General features: G+C 40.9%; 1 protein-coding gene across 1 annotated transcript; it reads right to left on the bottom strand.

The window, feature by feature from the left end:
• Window positions 1–16905: 16905 nt before the first annotated feature.
• Window positions 16906–21657, bottom strand: LOC143290878 (phospholipase A and acyltransferase 1-like). Its single transcript, XM_076600416.1, has 2 exons — window positions 20920–21657; window positions 16906–17205 (listed from the first exon to the last, which is right to left on the bottom strand). Exons 1-2 carry the CDS (start codon window positions 21310–21312, stop codon window positions 16906–16908), a joined length of 693 nt encoding a protein of 230 aa, XP_076456531.1. The 5' UTR covers window positions 21313–21657.
• Between the last annotated feature and the right edge of the window lie 370 nt (window positions 21658–22027).

Raw genomic sequence — 22027 nt, forward strand, 5'->3', positions numbered from 1 at the left:
GGGGGTGCATGCTGAGTATGTTCTTGTTTCCATAACCCACCGAATGCTGACATGGATTGCAGGATCTGCGTGAGCACACACACGAGGGGGGTTCAGGCACAGGCACATCTGCATGTATTGTTTACCTGTGATTCTGCAGGGGACAGCTTTTTTTGACTCGCTTGTGTAAACAAAGTGAGTCTATGTTTTAACCCGGTGTTTGGTTGTCTGTGTGTTTGTCCGTGTGTCTGTGTTTCCGTGGTAAACTTTAACATTGACATTTTCTCTGCAAATACTTTGTCAGTTGACACCAAATTTGGCATAAAAATAGGAAAAATTCAGTTCTTTCCAGTCATCTTGTTTAAAACAATATTGCACCTCTGGGATGGGCACAAAAAAATAATAAAAGAAGCCTAATTATATGCAAACTGCATTTACTGTTATATTTATAATTTTTGTATTCTCTAAACTTGGCACTTTGACCTCTTATTCTGACACAACAACAAGAGGAGTTATTATTATCATTTTTTGTTCAAACAGGAGCTGCTTTTGCTAAGCATGGAATTTTTATTTATTTTGCAAACGTTTTGGTGCAGATAGTAAAAAAAGGGAAATTACTCTGTAATTAATGCTAGGGGACGTAATTTATCACAAGTGAATCTTGAAGGCCTTGCCTCTCTTGTTTTCCATGACATTGTCGGGAAGGAGTTGTTTGTAGTCTGCTTTGGAAAGTGCTTTGTCACAAAGAGATGATCACAGCTGCCGTCGGCTGCATGGACCCTGATCTCTGAGTGGTATCTCCTACTCATTCTGTGAACTCTTTGTTGTTGGTTGTTTTAATGTCATCATTTTGTTTTGTTTTTGGTCTTTCCTGCTCACTCTGTGCACTCTTTTTGCTTTGTTTTAATGGTGTTTGTTTTTGTGGGGGGTTTTTTTTTTTTTTTTTTCCAATCTTTGCAAGGGCTGAGAGAGTAGCTCGGTTTTTCAACTATGCATAATACTAGTATGCTCAGTCGTCAGTGAATGATGGGGGAGGGGAGGGAGGGAGGAGGGGGCTTGGGGGGGGGGGGGGGGGGGGTCTTGGTTTTTTTATTTTTTTTTGTTTTGTTTTGTTTTTGTTTTTGCTGACCTTGTTCTTTGCCTGTGTTGGACTGCACAGCGATTCCTTTTAGCTAACTTATCTCCCATGCAGGCCTTTGGTGGTAGGGTAACAACTCTCGGCGTCTGGACTGCTGACTTGGGTGTCTGTGGTGACAGATCCTTCTGACAGGGAGTACGGGTGGAAAAACATGACATACCTGTAGGCACAGTGGACATACCTGTAGGCATGATTGACATACCTGTAGGCACGATTGACATACCTGGAGGCATAATTGACATACCTGGAGGCACAGTTTCATGTTACCTCTTCCAGACATTTTGGTGAAGTGCAGAAAACTGGGGGCTGTTGGAGGTTGGTTATACTTGGATGTTATTGTTAGTTACCTGTGCTACATTGTCAGAAATCCATGTAGACAACGACATAACTGATATTTTGTCACACATTCATTCCATTAAAGTTAGCTGGCAGGTGTAACAGGGGTGCAGTGTAAGAAAGCAATGAGAGAGAGAGAGTGCGTGTGAGGGGATGCCCATCTGTCTTTGTGGGTCAGATGATAATGATTTTGTTACATTGTTGATTGGATTCCATGAAATTGAAGAACAAATTGAAAGTGATTGAGAAGTTTGCGAATGTAAAGAAACCAGACATGATACTGCCTTGTATCCAACAGACGTGAAACGATGAATGATATGTTAGTATGGATGGATGTTGAATATCGGCAGTTTCCACTCTTGAATGTCAGTGTGTCTTCTCTGCCTCTCATGTACTTTATTTGATGTTGACCACACCATTTGTTGCTAAAGACAATAAATTTCCAGGTTTCTTTTTTTTCTTTTCTTTTTTTTCCATTCATTGCTTTCATTCCTTGTCAACAAATCTTGTGATGAAATGATGGTTTGATATGTTATTGGATATGTATTATACGCCACTTGACAATCCACTGTCTGCTGTTGACGGAATCTGATTGTGTTGAAAGAGCTTTGGGGTTTCTTTTGTTTGTTTGTTTGTTTGTTTTAAAGGAGGAAGGACTTGATTTTTTCCTGTCGTGATGCAGGTTGATATGCAAGGGGTTTGTTTCATTTTGAAAGTCAAGTATTATAAAAGAAAAAGATGTTAGCTTATGCTTTGACTTCTTTTTTTTTCAGTTTTTGGGTGTGTTTTTTTTCTTTCTTTTTTTTTTTTAACGGTTTTGTGGTGTACCAAAGGGTCACATTTCTTGTTTCTCTGGTCATGTTTTGCTGCAAACTCAAATCCTGTGTCCAGGTCACAGTGTGGACTAGAGAGGTCAGTCTGTGCAGGCTTGTTCTAGCAGCAGAAGTGGAGTTGAAAATAGATCAGTGGCATCACAGGTCATACAGTCACCGTCTTCAGGGGGACAGCATGCTGCACTTCTCTCATTATCCGTCATGTGCAAATACCACAGGAGTGTGCTCCCTCTTTTTTCTGACGGCAGTAAGATCCCAAGCGCTCTATCTCATTTTTTGCATGAAGAAGTGGGGTGAAGATTTCGTTTTGTTCAGTTTGGTTGTCACATGTGACAGTGAGTGATGACAAATCTTTTATATGTTGGGTTTTTTTTGGGGGGTGTGGGGGGGTTCATTTTATCTTCTTTTTTTCTTTTCTAGCCAGTTCGTTCAAGCCAGTTTGCCTTAGAGGCTGATGTGAGGGGACAAAGAAGAGAATGGGAAAGCTACTGTACTTAATCAGTGCTGCACTTTTACCACAAAAGATCAGTGTCGCTGAGGATAACATGTGATTTTGATGGCACTGTTACAGGTCAGTCTTGTCAACCTTCATCTGGTCTCGTTTTCTTCCACAGTCCATCATAGATAAATAGATAAGATAACAACAAAACTGATAACAACAAATACTTGCCAATGTGTCTCATTCAGAGTTGCTATGAAATCTTGGGGTCTGAAAACTGAATTTTTTTGGGGGGAAAAAAAAATCACAATAATGTTCCTGCCTTTTTTCATTTTGTTTTTGATGATGCCATGTGTGAACTAAAATGCTGACTACAATAAATGATGTCACTGAAATGACCATGATATATCAGCCAGTCATATATCATTTATATATATATATATATATATATATATATTATTTTGTTTTTTGGTGGTTGTTTTTTTGTGTGTGGGGGGGTAAGGATTCATTAGGGGGTGGGAAAGTGCTGCTTTGACTGCGTGTGTGAATTGGCAACAAACGGGACAACTGTGGTATTTAATTTATGAATTGTAGTGCTGTTAGTCGCGTGCCTATCTTTTTCAATGATTATTTATATCAGGGTGTGGGAGCATGCGGATGTTGGTGGGTGGGTGTGCAGGTATATTGTGTGTGGGTGGGTGACTGGTGTCGGAACAAGTGTGATTTGTGAAGCTGACACCGGCTGATGCTGAAACAAGGGTGGTCACACACCCTATGTGCCAACGAAGAACGAGTGTTTTCAACAGTGCTGGCATTCGCATTGGGGAAAAAATGAATAAATAAATAAAATTTTGAGGAAAAAAAAAGGCTTTGGGAATCTACTTTCCTTTGTGGAAGATGGAGGGATCGGCTGATGTGGGTTTTTTGTTGTTGTTGTTGTTTTTGTTTTTCATCTGTGACCCACTTCCCTGTTTTCTGTTTTCCTGTCGTGCACACATGCTGATTCCACATCTCTCTTTTTCGCTCTTTCTCTCTCTCTCTCATTCGTTCTCCATCTTTCTCTAATTCATTTTACCTCTTTGCCCTGAAGGCTAGAAGTAGTCCAGCATCCATGCCTTTTCTACTTCTGTCAGTAAACATGAAATATGTTTACGTTCACTCTGTCTGTCTCTCTCTCTTTCCCTTTTTGAAGACACACACACACACACACACGCATGTGCACAAACGCACACACATGCACACGCAATCACACCTCATACAGTTGTGCATAGTAACAACTTGGTACCAAATCAATACGAAAGAAATTTCTTGACGGAATGAAGTGTAACTGTTTGTGGGAAAACATGGACACAGCAGAATCAGTTCTGTTCCTTTGGAATTTTATTCCACCCTCCTCCCCCCCCCCCCTTCACTCAACACACACACACACACACACACACGGCTCCCCCCACATCATTTGACTCAAGAAAGAGGTAGGCTATCTAACAGGTTTATTCAGGGTGAACTTGAGTGTGGTGTATGTGTTGTAATGCATTTTCCGCCAAAAGCATAAATAAAATGGGGGGAAAATGATCTAAAAGAAAAAAGGGTTGGGTCGGGGAATAAAAAGACTTGTTTTGAAAAGGAAAGAAGTCCGTACTGTTAGTACCGTGTTGTGTGACACAGTACCATTCATGTATGACTGATGCTGTCAACACCTGCAAACATGCGCTTTCACATTTCAAATGACACAAAGACACACATTACCAGAATCGTATCGAGTCACTCTCTCTCATTCTTCAGTAATTGTTTGTTTTTTATAATGTTGTTGTGTTTTTGCACACACTTGCGCATGTGCACACACACACACACACACACGCACACGCGCATTCACATTTCATATAACACAGACACACATTTACCAGAATTGTATTGGATCACTTTCTCTCATTCTTCAGTTTTGTTGTTGTTTTTGCACACACACTTATGTAATCAAACACACACACGCATATGGATATGCTTCATGATGTACTTTTATTGGCAGAATAATGGACAACAAATTCAAGGAGTTTGATCTTAAGACATCCCCTGTATTTAAAAAAAAACTAAATCTTTGATAATATATTGTTTTTCTCAGTTAACTGCCTAGTGAAACTAAAGTGTGCTCTCTCTCCCTCTTTGGGGGTGATGGGGGTTGGGGGAGGGACTAAAACAACAAAAGTACATTTCTGGAGGTTCTATTATTTATTCCTGTCCCAACAAAAACTGGGAGAAGGAGGGGAGGGGATGGCTCTTTCTGAATTGTTAACATCAAGTTTCAAACCACCAATGGCACAATAAGCTCTTTACTCCAGACATATTTTGTGAGCTTAACAAGTTGGTAGCTATAACACACACACACGCACACACACACACACTGTGGTCACAGATCATGTACACACACACACACACGCTGGTTTTATATCATGTACACACACACATGCACACCGGCGCGCACACACACACACATTGTGGTCATAGATCATGTACACACACACACACACGCACACTGGTCATAGATCATGTACACACACACACACACACACACACACACACACACTGTGGTCATAGATCATGTACACACACACACACACACACACGCACATTGTGGTCATAGATCATGTACACACACACACACACGCACATTGTGGTCATAGATCATGTACACACACACACACACACTATGGTCATACATCATGTCACTGAGGAAGGTGGCAAGTAGGAAGTGAAACGTGCATGTGGTGGTGGTCACCAGACATGCTGTGTCAAGTCAGATCAGATCAAATCAATTCAAAAATACTTTACTGATCCACGTGGATATCCATTCGTCAATCACAGGCTCTATTTTTATAAAACACAACCAGCTGACGTAATGATAGGACAAGGCACACCATAAAAAGATATTAAAACTAGTTCGAATGAAGTAATTTTTAAATCCACAGTAACTGTTGCTTGACTAAAACAAGCCCGCACGCGCGCGCACTCGCAGCACGCACACACACACACCGGCACATGACAAATTGTTACCTATCATGTTAAAACAAAACTAAAAACCGCATCCAGAAAATAAATCCATATATATATATATATCAGTAAAATGCTCTCTCCCTCTTCTCTCTATCACACACACACACACACACACACACACACCATAACACATATCACACCACTAAACTTAATATGAAAGAAATATATGTAATCTAAAATCCAATGTCCTCAAAACCACTCGGTTTCAGCTAAGTGTCAAGGCAATGAAACGCATGATCCACGTAGGTTATATGCCACGCAGCATCTGCTAACACACACACACACACACACACACCGGACACAGAAGAAACAAAAATGGGACGTTGGGGCGAAGGAGACAGAGGATACGTGGGTTTGGAGTTACACATCGAAGAACAGATACCGTTGAAGCTGGCTCCAACTTTTCAGTGCATAGACACGTAGATATTAGTGGCTCTGTTCAGTGTTAGACAGGTAAGAGTGTGAAGGAAAGAACTTATTGGCAGTTTTTCTGATTCGTGCCGCTTTATATTGTGAGAAGGCGAGTGAGTCTCTCTGTGTGTGTGTGCGCCTTTTTCCCAACCATGGACAAATTCCCCCAAACAACACCAGCATCTTTTCAGTGGACCACCAGTCAAACCAGTTACCGTGACTTCCAGATAAAAACTGAACTAATTAAAGACATTTCAGCAAGACAAGTCACCCCCCCCCCCCCCCCCCATCCCTCTCCCCCTAAATATGCCTCCCTCTATTCAAACTCCAAATTAAAACATCAGTTACGACCACTATCTAGAATAATGCTGTCATCCCTGTAGTGTTTCACCTATTCCTGTTTCATTTATTCCAGATTCACCTACCACTACACTGGTGACTCCACTGAGATATATATACCTTTATATGTCTTTGGGTGACTCCCATTCGCTTGTTTCTAGTTCACCTACCTACTCCATTGCAATGTGTATGCATACAGTACCCGGGTAAAGTCCCAATTTAGTGTCCTATTTTACGGGCAATTTTTGTGCATTGATAAAACGATTATAATAAATAATTACCATTCCCTAGTAGATGTTGCAACATTTTCAGTGGTTTTCGACTCAAATTTTTAACGTTGTTTACCTCAGTATTTTAATGCCGCTGGATTCAGTCACTAAACTATCGTTGTTGTTGTTTTTTTATCTGACTTTTTTCATTGTTTGTTGGCTCTCTCAGTGCTGAAATAGCAAACTGTGTCCGCCTCTCTCGGGATGAGCTGAGTCACCAGGTGACACTGATTTCATTTCGTTCCTTTGATGCCCAGGGTCAACTGTCTGACCGTTATTGGCATTTGGGGTTGCTAACCGGTGGGAATTTAAATGTGTACTGCCACCCTGTGCCTGAAGGTGGCAGAGGACTGGACACAGACCACATCCTGGGGAAGCACGTTCCAGTCACGGATCGACTGTCATCGGAAAGAACGACCCGAGTCTGTAGTGCGATCTGTTCTGCACACAATACGGGCAAAAGTGCGGGAATGTGCCCTCCTCGCTCTTGATGGCTGGTGTTGTAGGAGGTCGCACTAAGCTTTCATGGCTCCCTCGGTGATCTTATAGAGAGCACACAGACGGACAGATTTTCTGCGACGCTGGAGAGTCAGCCACTGCAAGAGCTCCATCATTTCGGAGACACTGGCCGTCCTCTGGTATAAGCCTTAACCCTGTAACAAAAATGTATTGGATACGCTTAGAAATTACTTCTCTGAGAGAGAGAGAGAGAGAGAGAGAGAGAGAGAGAGAGGCCAAATGAGAAAGGCACATATAGGCGAAATAGGGCCGGCTGCCATTGAGGGTAGCACCACCAAGGATAAAAAGTAGGCGACACGGGAAAGACGATGCGGACTCTGCTCCATATCTACGTCACCTGCCTCTGTTTAATCCACGTGTACGCGGCTATTATATATATATATATATCCTTTCACCAACCTGATCTCTTATCTCTGTTGATGTAATCACCGGGCGGGCGGTTAATCATTGGAGGCGTGCTGAACCTTTCAGCGGAGAACCTAAGATCACGTGTGTCCTTGACCGCTAACCTTTGGACCCATCGCCCCCAGGCCCTCCTTACTCCTACCCATAGACACTAGAATTGAGATACTAGTGTCTTTGCTCCTACCACCCCTTCCCCCCTACCCCCACATACCCAAACCCACCACCAGTCCGCCCCCCCCCCCCCCCACACGATCGAGCAAAAATCACGTTAGAAATGAAATGAAGCGATTGAGAACTGACCTCAGTTTTCATTGCTTCAAATATTTGCGGTAATAGTAAGGTCAATGAAAAGAAAGAACACACACACACACACACGTGAGTGCGCTCGCTCATGCATGCATACACATGTACGTGCATGCAAGCACACACACACACACACACACACACACACATACACACAGAGCACAATCATAATTATCTATGTGTGGAAAAAAACCCAACGAGGTTCCTTGATCGCGCATGAGAAAACGTGTGCGCTTTGCTTCATAGTAACAACACACACACACACACACACATATATATATATATGACATCAGCTGTTATTCCTGACCTGTTCCGGTATCAAAAAACATTACACACACACATATATATATATATATATATATATACATACATATATATATATCTAGCTAGCTAGCGTGGACAGGATCGACCACCTGCACGCGGCAGCCGCAAAATGCTGAAGGGTGCTTGGTCTGCTCAGTGTTTTACCTCTCGGCCCTTTTCAATTTTCTTGAGGAAGCCCATCAGGGTGAAACAACGAGGTTCCTTGATCGTGCATGAGAAAACGTGTGCGCTTTGCTTCATAGTAACAACAACACATATATATATATATATATATATATGACATCAGCTGTTATTCATGACCTGTTCCGGTATTAAAAAACATTACACACACACACACATATATATATATATATATACATATATATATATATCTAGCGTGGACAGGATCGACCACCTGCACGCGGCAGCCGCAAAATGCTGAAGGGTGCTTGGTCTGCTCAGTGTTTTACCTCTCGGCCCTTTTCAATTTTCTTGAGGAAGCCCATCAGGGTGAAACTTTCAAAAATTATATTTGAAAAATAAAAATAAATTTGGAGTGGACACATGCAGTGTGTGCAAAGTGTTATTGTATAGTGTTATAGTGGAGTGATGGCCTAGAGGTAACACGTCCGCCTAGGAAGCGAGAGAATCTGAGCGCGCTAGTTCGAATCACGGCTCAGCCGCCGATATTTCCCCCCCCCCTCCACTAGACCTTGAGTGGTGGTCTGGACGCTATAGTCATTCGAATGAGACGATAAACCGAGGTCCCGTGTGCAGCATGCACTTAGCGCACGTAAAAAAACCCACGGCAACAAAAGGGTTAGGGAGTGAAATTTTAATCTATAGATAGAATCACTTCTTAACCTGCTCAGGTATCTCTCTCTTTTCATGTTCCTAAGTCTTAATTATAATGCCCTTTAGTGATGATTTTTGTACCCCCATTGATGTTAATTGTTAGCGCTAGGCCCCTGTTAGGCTGAGCGCGTTATAATTATTATCGTTATCATCAGCATTACTATTCTTATTTTGTTATCATGTCTAACAATACACACGTCACTAGTGACATCAGCGCATAATAACCTGGACTGTTGGAATGTTTAGATTTCAAATAATAAATAACAAAGAGTTTGTTTCTCAAGGAGGCGTCACTGCATTCGGACAAAATATTAATCCATTATTATTTTCTGCACCACGTCTGGTAGGCAGATGTCTCAACAGCAGCATACCCCAATACGCCTAGTCAGGCCTTGATTGTATGCGTATGTATTTGTGTACCTATCAGAGTGGATTTCTTCGACAGAATTTCGCCAGAGGACACCGTACACTCTCGTTGTTATGGGTTCTTTTTTCAGAGCGCCAAGTTCGTGCTGCACACGGGACCTCGGTTCGATTTTCCAGTCCAGCTTGGGAGAAAGGGTCAGGGCGGGATTCGAACCCATTCCCTCAGGGACTCTGTATTAGCAGGCGAGCGTCTTAACCATTCTGCCACCTTCCTCAATGACAAAGAAAAAAAAAGAAAAGAAAAATAAAACCAGGCATAGAAAGCTTTGCACAGATCACCACGGCTTTGGCACGTGGACCATGGAACAGCTGTTGAAAGGCCTTTTCTTTTTCAGTCAACTGGCTGTGCTGTCGATCGTGTGTGTGTGTGTGTACGTACGTACGTGCGCGCGCGCGCGCGTGTGTGTGTGCGCGCGCACGTACGTATGCGTGTGCGAGAGAGACGGAGATAGTGTGTGAACTGAAATGAATTGAATAAATTTTATTTTCTGTGGGTAAAAGAGTCAGCAAGGCGATGCCTTTGTTCATCCAGCCCTCGAAGGTGAAACAGGTAACTAAAACAACGGGGAAAATCATTAAATTAGAGAGAGAGAGAGAGAGAGAGAGAGAGAGAGAGAGAGAGAGAGAGAGAGTGTGTGTGTGTGTGTGTGTGTGTCCGTGCACATTTTTTTCCCCACCTGTTAATATGTCACTGCCCGCTTCGGGCGTTCACCCCATCTTCAACAGCCAGCAATGTTTTACATTACATGTGGGCTGGGTTGGTTGTGTGTGTGTGTGTGTGTGTGTGTGTGTGTGTGTGACTGACTGTGTGTGTGACTTTCTCTCTCTCCCTGTGTGTGTGTGTGTGTGTGTGTGTGTGTGTGTGTGTGTGTGAGACTCTGTGTGTGTGTGTGTGTGTGTGTGAGACAGATATACATATATCTATATCTAGAGAGAGAGAGAGAGAGAGAGAGAGAGAGCTCCTGAGGAGTACAGGTGTGTGAGTGGGCACGTATGTGATTGTGTATCAATTATGTTATGGGTACGGTTGTGTCTCAAAGCATCAACAGTTTCAAAGTAAGGACCTGTGGCAACATCTGACTTAACACCTGGAAAATCACTGTAAAGGTCTATAGTACATCTGACACTGTCTCAGTCACCAGCCTCTTGAGACTGATGGGTGTCTGTCTATAAACCGTGCCAGTACAACAACAACAACAAAAAACATTTCTTTTTTTAGACATTATACTGGGGTTTTTACATGAAAGAAAGGTATTCACCAGTCACCACATATGATTTTAACTTTATTTCCCATTCACATGTTGTTGTCAGCATTTATAGCAGTGAAATATGATGAGTGAAGTATCAGAGTGTGAAAACATGTAAACAAATATGTAAAGATAACAATGTAAATTACAATACGAACATTACTGAAACGTGTAAAGACAGTAACATATAATACTTACATCACTGAAATGTGTAAAGACAATATGTGACATATAATACGAACATCACCTTTTAAAAAATGTGTAAAGACAGTATTTAACATATATATACTACACACATCAATGAAATGTGTAAAGACAGTATGTGACATATAATACATTTTTCAATGTGTAAAGATAGTATGTAACATATAATACATTTTTCAATGTGTAAAGATAGTATGTAACATATAATACAAAACATTATATTGCTGATGTCATATTAATAACTGAAGACAACTTTCAGTTTAAAATGGAATGTCCACAACCCTGATTTCTCTGATGTACACATTTTTCTTTCTTTTATCATTCTTTTAACAATGGATAATTCTAAAATTTCCTTTTGACAAAGTGTTGTTCCTTGTAGTATCTTGAAACCAATGACATTTATTTTGTCACAAGCAAGCATTGCAACACGGAAGTTCCTGAAACTGAAGTTTCCACCCAGGAAGCAAGAGAATCTGAGCACACAGGATCAAATCCCACAGTGGCCAGTACATTCTGCCCCTCCACTAGACCTTGAGTGGTGGTCTGGACACTTAACATTCAGATGAAACCATAAACTGAGGTCCCACATGTAGCATGCACTTTAAAGGTAGAAGAATCTACAACAACAAAAATCTGTAGAAAAAAAAATCCACTTTTTATAGTAGAACACACACACACAAAGTGCTGAGGATGTCAGCCCTTCTGCTTAATTTATCATCCCCAGATTACAAAGAAAGCAAAATGTAAAAAGGGATAAAAAGTACTTCAAAGCTACACACAAAAAAATTACATTAAAAAGGCCACATTGGCAAATAACACTGCAGAGTGGACAGCTAGCATCCATCCCAGCGTTTACAATACCACTGCCTAATTATTGCCATAGCAAAACAGCACAGACGGTACATCACAGATTGGAGAAAAAAAAAAAGGAAAAAAAAAAAGGGAGAAAAAGTGCCCAGCCTTGCTGGAAATAAGAAAGAATGGGGAATGAACTGGGAAGGCAGAAAAAACAACAACAAAAGACAACAGTGAAGTCAGAAAAAAAAAAGAGGCAGAAACAAAGAGGGTAAGGAGGGAGGGGGGTGGGGGGGAGGAGTATTCATCATCATACAGCATGTGTACAATGATGCAACAAGTAAATAACTTTTCTTTTTTTCTTCCTCTGTTGGTTAAGGCCCAGGAACCAGTTGCACTGCTCGGACAGAAGAGCCTAGTATGGTCGTAACCCGCTACTAACTGTGTGTAGTATGGAACTGACCAGTGGCGTAGTTTGGACAACGTAGGCATTTAGCCACGTGTAACTGTCAAAAAGTTAGAACCAAGCAATGCAACTGGCTCCACACAGGACCACATCTGGGCTGAAAGACTGTCAATTATATCAATATCATAGAACCTTCTTCTACTGTTTTTGTTTGTTTTGTTTTTTTTTTGTTTGTTTTTTGTTTTTGTAAATAATCTTTTCAAACACAAACAAGCACCCTGAAAAGAACATTTGATACAAGTACAGTCATGTCCATGCACACAAACCTAGAACATGCCTCTGATGTTGGCCATACCATCATTTTCTTTTTTCAATGAAGGATTAAAAAAAAACACCTAATCTGAGCATAAACATAATCATACATAATTCACAAACCATATGTGATAACACACATACATAACCAAAAAAATTGCTACTATGGGCACCTCATTGGCCAAAAGAATTTTTTTGAAAAGTCCAGGTGAATGGGCCATCAAGGTAGAAAAATCAAAAGAAAGAAACGACAGAAAGAAAATGAAGGAAGGCCAGAAACAAAGAGAGCAATAGAAAAGAGGAAATTTGTAGCCCAGAATTTCCAGAAGGTGAGGATACAACATTTATGTTGAAAGAGCGCCCGGCATCCCACTGCATGGGGGAAAATAGATAAATAAATGACTGATAAAGCAGTTCTTCACACTGGTACACATGTATAAAATGACTGATAAAGCTGTCCTTCTCACTGGTACACATGTATAAAGCTGTATATCAAATACAAATATTGTACATATATCAGAATTCTAAATGTAGTATACATCGTCTCAGTTGTCACGAGTTGTGTTCCATAAAGGGACAAATGCCAAAAAACATCAGTGTATTAAACAGACGCTTCTTTGCCAATTCACTAATAAATGCAATGCATAATTCACTATATACACAAAGGGTTACACTGAAGGACTGATGAACACAGGTGAGTCTCTGCTTCACAGCACATGAGAAACAAATTTGTGTCAACCAATATCTGTGATAAAAAGTACAAAGAAATGGAAAAGTGTTGGTCAGGGATGTGAAATTTGCATATATGTAAATCAAATTATTGTTTTAACTGTACCCTACACCCACACAATGACTACAACTGCTGCCACCATATTACAACTACTTTTACTTTTTTTTCTTTTATCATACTGTATTTCAAATTGATTACACAGTTACTTTTTCATAAAGTGTTTACAATGTACAATTATGTTTTCAATGTATGAAAACATAACACCATTTTTTTTTTAATTTGATGACCCTGACTGAAATAATGACAATGGAAAGACGCTGACATGTGTGTGTGTGGTGAGTAGGAGAGGAGGGCAGGGAGGCATTCATGCATGCTTATTTGTATGCGCATATGATATAGCAGATACACTTTGATTTAACACCTTTTCACAGATTATATTGGACTACGAAAGATGTGTGTGTGTGTGTATGTGTGTGCGTGTGTGAGTGTGAGTGTATGTATTTGTTCATGTATGTGTGTTTATGTGTGAGCATCAAGCTGAGACTTGACAAGCTTCCTTTGCAGATTTCATGATCACGTCAGTGTATCAAAATTGGACTTAGTATATATTTGCATCAGCCATTCCTACCCCCCACACCCCCTTAAAAAAACAACAACAAAAAAACACACAAAAAAAACCTCACAAGAAAATGGCATTTGTTATATGTAAACCTTTGAATAATAAATGTAGGAAAAATTAATATTAAATTCAAAGAAAAAACAACAAGAGAAGTCAGTGCATAAGTGGATTCAACTCCACCAGCGCAGAAGTTCATGGATGACTGAACGAAAGGCATGTTCATACAGTGTATGTGCTCCACTCTGCAAACTGATCCTTGGTGCTTGAATCATGTGCCACTGTCACTCTCTCTCTCTCTCTGCTCTTTTGCTTAGCCTGCGTCTCAGTCTGCCTGCCTTTCTCTCTCTCTGCTTATGAAATTGGGCTGGTGGTCTCAGTTTACATAGATTATGATCTCCGCTTTGATAACCATCCAAACTGTGCATGTGTACACCTGCTGGTTATCATGGTTGTGTATTTCGTTATGAAGTGGGGAGGACAGGTGTGAACAGTCATGGATATCTGGAGTCTACCCCTCTCCGCACACTGCCTTTGCTCAAGACTGAACTTCCCTTCACTCCTTTGGGGCATGGAGGACTAAAAACAAAACAAAAAAAACTATATGTTTACAGCACACTGCTTGCACCCCCCAATGCTACTCAAGTGGATTACTGGAGACATGTAGATGTCTTATGGAAATATTCACGAGAAATTTATTTTGGAAGCAAAAATACCCTTGTTCGCATGCATCTATAAATCATATATATCTATACATCTATTTCTGTGTGTGTGTGTGTGTGTGTGTGTGTGTGTGTGTGTGTGTATAAGTGAGTCTGCGTGCATGTCCATGCATGCATGCCTGTGTGTGCAGCAATGTGTGTGTGTGTGTGTCCTCTATCACATATCTGTGCATGAGTATGCATGTGCCGTTCTTCACCTCTCATAACAAGAATCAGAACAAGTATATCACTGGATATAAAAATTTCATCCAGAACCTGAAACTACAACACAAAATGCGAAAACATACTGCCATGACATGATACTGCCGTGCATGCCATTTACATTATTCTAAAACATTAAGTCACTGATCATTCAAAGTACACAGACACAATGTCATAAAAATTGCATTCAAAGTCACTTATTATTTCCTGATATTATACTATCGGTACATCAAATGCTCATAAAAAACAAGCACTATCTTTAAAATCACACTGGCACAAAAATATAGCAATTTTATTATCAACCACTGACATCCCCATGAAAAAGCTGCTGTATCAAAGGTTGTTTTTTGTTTTGTTTTTAATTCCACATTTTCAGTCCCAATATGTAAATATATTTCTCACCATCACTGTTGACACTAATAATGTCCTCATCAAGTTTATCATCATTGTTACTATCAGTGTCATAATTTTTGCTCAAGTAGTAAAAAATAAAATAAAATAAAATAAAATAAATAAAAAAGGCCACATTTCATTTTCAGTTATCACATTCACAACCTGGTCAAAGTAATAGTTTGGCAACATTGGCAAACAAATAATCACCTGGCAGTCACCAACATTTGATTAAAAAAACAACAATAAATACATAAAAATTAAAAAAAACAAAAACCACAACAAAAAACAATGAAAACAAAACAAAACAAACAAACAAACAACAAACAAAACAACAAAAACAAACACGACAAAGCAAAGACACATGCAACAGTTGCATGTTTCAATGACATAGGAGGCAGCTCCAGCAAGTCTCACATACAAGTTTCTTTTTAAGAGTGAGAGACAGAAAAACAGCTAAAATATCAATAGGGCTTGACTGGTATTCGTTTAAAAAACAATAGCAAAAAAAACAACAAAAAAACCAACCCTGACTGACATGGTCACAGGCAAAACAATGACACATGACACTGCACCAAATCCTTTCCTTTTCAGTTACTATAATTATTACATCATTATATAACTGTACCTATCTATTATGTATCTACATATCTACCTAGATAGATCTACATCCATCTATCTATACTTGAAATGTAACAAAACAGGAATGGCCTGTATTGATAGTTTCAAATCAGCAGTGCTTAACATTTGCTAACAGCAGGAGACCAGAAATCACATACATGTATGATTTTCAAATGATGGGGAATCCAGTAATTACTGAATTTACTAACAGTAGAGAATCCAGTAATAACCAATTCATTAGTCTTAGGTAATCCTGTGATAACAGTAATAACACATCCAGAAACAATATGTTCATTATAATAAGGTATCTGGTATTAAGTAATTACATACTCATTAATGACAGTGAATCCAGTGCAGTATTGCATATTGATTAATGTTCGGGAATCCATCAACAGAGGATAGGTGGGAAATTTGATCTTAATTTCTAAAGCCAGCTTTGCGTCTTTGTATGACTTGTCATTCTGGGGGGTTGGGGAGGTCAAGACAAATCTGAAAATCATAATGAATCCCAAACCTTACATTTTTAACTAAAGCTCTAAGATCCCTGATACTTTACCCATTTTAGAAATGAACACACACTGTTTTCACATATGCATGCGTGCGCACGCACACACACACACACACATACTCTTGCACTCATGCACACATGTATACGCAAACAAGCACATACACAGAGAACAATAAAGGAGTCTGTTCATCAAAAGCAGAGCTTTTGAAACAAATGCATCACATGTGCTGCAATATATCCTTCTGAAAAAGAAAAACAACAAAAACAAGACATGAATAAATGCACCAAATGTGCTACAAAACATCCCTTTTAGATACAATCATCTAAATAAATGTGCCACCTATCTGGAGATAAGCAGTTTGTAAATTTCTCTGAAAAAGAACATTGGAACCATACACACCGACTTCCAGCCCCAAACCACAACAAAATGAAACAACTGGAGAATTAAAAAATGATTGAAAAAAATAAAAAATAAAAAATAATTAAAAAAAAAAAGAAAAAAAAAAAGCTGTTTACAATATCGGTCACATGTCCATGTGTCCACGGAGACTCCTCAGAAAGGGGGAGAGGGGGTGTGGTGAGAATGAGGATTGGGAGGATGGGAAGTAGGAGGATGGCAGACACTGGAAGTGGTAGAGGCAGAGGAGGAGTGAGTGGAAGAGGGGGAGGAGGAGGAGGAGGGGGCAGGGCAGGAGGAGGGGGAGACGGGGGGACTGGTGGAGACAGGGGGACTGGAGCTGAGGATGGTGTGGATCTCGCTCCAGATGTTCTGGTGGGCCTTGGCAACCAGCACAGGACTGGTGGGCGTGGGCGAGGAGGACAGTAGAGACATGGAGTGCTGCAGGGCCTTGGCCTGAGGGGGGCAGAGAGCACACAGACAGGACCATCAGCTTGACAGACAGACAAACTGACAGACAGACATGACGATCAACTTGACAGACAAACTAAATGACAGACAGACAGGACCATCAACTTGACAGACAGACAAAATAACAGACAGGACCACCAATCTGACAGACAGACAAACTGACAGACAGACAGGACCATCAACTTGGCAGACAGACAAACTGACAGACAGGACCATCAGCTTAACAGACAGACAAACTGACAGACAGGACCATCAACTTGACAGACAGACAAACTGACAGACAGGACCATCAACCTGACATACAGACAAACTGACAGACAGGACCATCAGCTTAACAGACAGACAAACTGACAGACAGACAGGACCATCAATGTGACAGACAGACAAACTGACAGACAGACAGGACCATCAGCTTGACAGACAGACAAACTGACAGACAGACATGACGATCAACTTGACAGACAGACAAACTGACAGACAGACAGGACCATCAACTTGACAGACAGACAAACTGACAGACAGGACCATCAACTTGGCAGACAGACAAACTGACAGACAGACATGACGATCAACTTGGCAGACAGACGAACTGACAGACAGGACCACCAATTTGACAGACAGACAAACTGACAGACAGACACGACCATCAACTTGACAGACAGACAAACTGACAGACAGACAGGACCATCAACTTGACAGACAGACAAACTGACAGGCAGGACCACCAATCTGACAGACAAACTGACAGGCAGATATGGCGACCAACATGACAGACAGACAAATAACAGACAGGATCACCAACCTGACAGACAGACAAACTGACAGACAGACATGATGATCAACTTGACAGAAAGACAAACGGACAGACACTGAGACAGGATCATCAACTTGACAGACAGACAAACTGACAGACAGACAGGACCATCAACTTGACAGACAGACAAACTGACAGGCAGGACCATCAATTTGACAGACAGACAAACTGACAGGCAGGACCATCAATTTGACAGATGAACTGACATACAGGACCATCAACTTGACAGACAGACATCCCCCCCCAACCCCCACTTCCAAAAAAACCCCTGGCATACTGACAGGACCATCGACTTGACAAACAAACTGACAGACAGACTAAGTGACGGACAGGCAGACTGACAGACAGACAAACTGACAGACAGGCAGGTAGACTGACAGACAAGTCAGCAGACTGACAGACAGGCAGGCAGACTGACAGACAGACAGGCAGACTGACAGACAGATAGGTAGACTGACAGACAGGTAGGCAGACTGACAGACAGGCAGGTAGACTGACAGACAGGCAGGTAGACTGACAGACAGACAGGTAGACTGACAGACAGGCAGGCAGACTGACAGGTAGACTGACAGACAGGCAGGCAGACTGACAGAAAGGTAGGCAGACTGACAGACAGGTAAGTCGACTGACAGGTAGGCAGACTGACAGATAAATAAGCAGACTGACAGACAGGCAGGCAGGCTGACAGAAAGGTAGGCAGACTGACAAACAGATAGATGAAGAGATCATTGAGATGGACAGACAGACATACACACAGCAGATACACATACTGACACAGACACTCACTGCACAGAAATGAAAAGAAAATGCCATATCTATAACGATTTGCACAATAAAACAAAACAACCCCCTCCCCCCCACACCCACCCCCCAAAAACAACAACAACAAACAAACAAAAAACCACCAACAAGCAAACAAAACAAGCAAACAGGGCAGATGAGTAAAATAATGCATTTGTAAACAAGGCGAAAAAGTTAGTTTTATTTCTTTCAGTCATTTGGATCAGACAATAAACTGAGGTCCCCTTTGAAGCATGCACTTAACACATGTAATATACTAGAAGAACCCATGGCAACAAAACGGTTGTCCATTGCCAAATTTTGTAGAAAAATTCATTTCTATAGGAAAAAACATACACTTGCAGGCAAAAAACAACAATAAGGAAAACAACAACAACAACAAAAAACAAAAAAAAACAGTGGTGCTCTCACTATACTGTTGTACTCTCCCTGGGGAAAGCAACCTGAATTTCACACAGAGAAGTTTGTTGTGACAAAAAAGTAATATAATACAAAATGTCCAACACATTTTGCTAACTTAACTACCCATCCACCTACCCTTGCATGCCCGCTTGCCTGTTAAATCCATCATTGGTAAATGGTACCAACTACAGATGTATTTTCAATCAGTATAAGTCTTCTTGTGTGTGTGTGTGTGTGTGTGTGTGTGCACGCATGAGTGCGTGCATGTGCTTATGTGTGTGTGTGTTGACCCAATAAGTTACCCATCACATACTTTACTGATTTATCTGTCCATCTAGTCATCTAAAGATCCAGGGTTGCCTATCAAATCTGTCAACAACAGGTGCTAATGCAACATCAGTGTGTGTGTATGTGTGCATGCCATGTGAACTGTGCATTTGTACTGTATCTGTGGTGTGTGTATGTGTGTGTATAAGTAAACTAACAGACTCAGTCAAAGATAAAGAAAGAGTGAGTGTGTGTGTGTGTGTGTGTGTGTGTGTGTTTGTATGTGAGTGAGAGTGAAATATTGGAAAGCCAGCAGCCAATCTTGATACAAACACTAAGGTTAATCAAGTGATAGATTCACTGAAATAAAATGCAAATAATGTGTAGTACAAGTGATCCTATGAGCCAGATAGATAACTGAGTTATTGATTTTTGAACGAGTGAATGTGTTTGCGTGATTTGATGGATTTGACTAGTGCTTTTTCAAATGCATCTTGTGTATTCCAGTTTTGATTTGCAAGGTGTTCATACATTGGATGTCATAATGATAAAGTTTAAATGTCATGTTCACATTTATCTGGATCATGTTAGGGGCTTTGAGCAGCATTTGTTGTGCATTTACATTATCATTACATGTACCACATTACTTTAATTTCTTGTCACAACATATAAATGTTGCCATAAATTTCTTGTCACAGATTCCACTGTGTGAAATTTGGGCTGCACTTGAAAGGGGGAGAACATCAGATCAGCATCACTCTCAGTTTTGCCCCTTGCGAATGTTTCTTCACTTTTCAAAGTGGACCTTCCCTTCTGATTTTTACCAGGGGCAACTCCTGTGGCAACTGGTTCCTCTACATTTGCTAAGTCAATGTATAAATTCAGTGCATGCTGCACTCAGACTTGTTACCTCTGTGGACAGACCTCTCCCACCAACTTTAACATCACTAACTTGTAAAAAGAATATATAGATATGTACTATGTGTTAGTTTGTAAACTTCAGTTAGTCCAAGGGATATGTGGCCTTGCACGAGCTGAATCATACACAGGCACACACACACACACACACACACACACACACAGAGTTTCTTCTCTTGAAAACACAAAATATGATGTTGTGTTCCATGGAGTTTCTTATGTTCCCCTCAACTTGACTCAAACTGTGTGTGTGTGTGTGTGTGAGAAGAGAGAGAGAGAGAGAGAGAGAGAGAGAGAGAGAGAGAGAGTGTGTGTGTGTGTGTGTGTGATTCAATTCATGCAAGACCACGTATCCCTTGGACTAACTGAAGTTTAAGCTGAGTAACACACACGTACACACCTTCAGAACCTTAAAATTTGTATGTTATCCTTGAGCACAATCAGTTAGCATAATTTATGTCACCTGCATATATATATAAGTTTGCAAAATACTCTACCTGATCGCTCCATCCAACTCCATACTTAAGCCGCGTGACGAAGTGCTCGCTGTTATTGACGACGATGTTGCTGCACACCGTGGTTCCAACACATCCAATGGCTCTGTCCACCACCTCATCTGGTGGCAGCGATGTCAGACCCCTCTCCTTCGCTGGAACCTCCTTGTTGTTCACCCGCACCAAACATTCACCAGCCACTGACGCTAACAAACCACGTTCCACCACTGTTTGATTTACATACGATTCGGGGATATGGACGACTTCATGATTCCCCACGTATACGGCCCAGTGCGCGTACAATTTGTGGTCGATTTCCAGCAAATCGCCCGCTTTGCAGTACTCCCGCGACAAAAGTTGTTCAGCGGGTAAGAACACTCGAAGAGGACTCAGCATATCGTTTACGACAAAAGAAATAAAATTAAGTTGGAAAAGTATAAGCCTTTAATCAAACAGACTAAATGCTACATCAAAAACTACCACGTAACTCTTGGTGAAACTGCACGTCAACCCTGAATCAAAATTGCCACGCACCATTCAGTCAACGAAAACCACGTTGCGCTTCTTTCAAACAATCGTCTGCTTTCTTTTGAAAATGTGAAGGAGCTCCAAAACTCATCCGCTCATTACATGCACGCTTACAGTGTACAAAGAAACACGTAAACAGGACCTAGTTTCCGTGACACCACACCAAAAGCATGATAGTGCACGGTTTGCAGCGATCAGTCTTGTTGGCGGACCGAAGCGAATGTGTTGTGCGACAAGTTCAACACAGCGAAAACAAGCTTTGCGAAATATGGATCTTTCCGCGGCGATTATTATTAGAACGGGAGAAATCGTTGCACTATTTTTTTTTTTAATCTTAGATCATTACCTACAATCTATAAACAGTCACGATCATACGCGACTGCTTTTATTTTTAAGAACATATAGTACCGACAATTTTACCTTCTCGATCTGACGGTTTAATTTCTATCATCAGAAAGGAGAATATTGTCTACATTAATGAATAGCTAAATAATTATTCCCCCCAAGCAGATGATTTTGTGAAAACACTTTGCCATGACCTCACCCAGTGAGCTGAATGGGACGATTGAGTTCTATGACCTCA

The sequence above is a fragment of the Babylonia areolata genome, chromosome 16 (genome assembly GCF_041734735.1).
Source record: "Babylonia areolata isolate BAREFJ2019XMU chromosome 16, ASM4173473v1, whole genome shotgun sequence".
Classification (NCBI taxonomy): Eukaryota; Metazoa; Mollusca; class Gastropoda; order Neogastropoda; family Buccinidae; genus Babylonia; species Babylonia areolata.

Coding starts and splice junctions, on each gene's coding strand:
- LOC143290878 (XM_076600416.1), bottom strand. CDS start 21,312: ATGCTGAGTCCTCTTCGAGTGTTCTTACCCGCTGAACAACTTTTGTCG. Junction 17,206..20,919: donor GAGTTGGATGGAGCGATCAG/GTAGAGTATTTT, acceptor TGCCCCCCTCAG/GCCAAGGCCCTGCAGCACTC.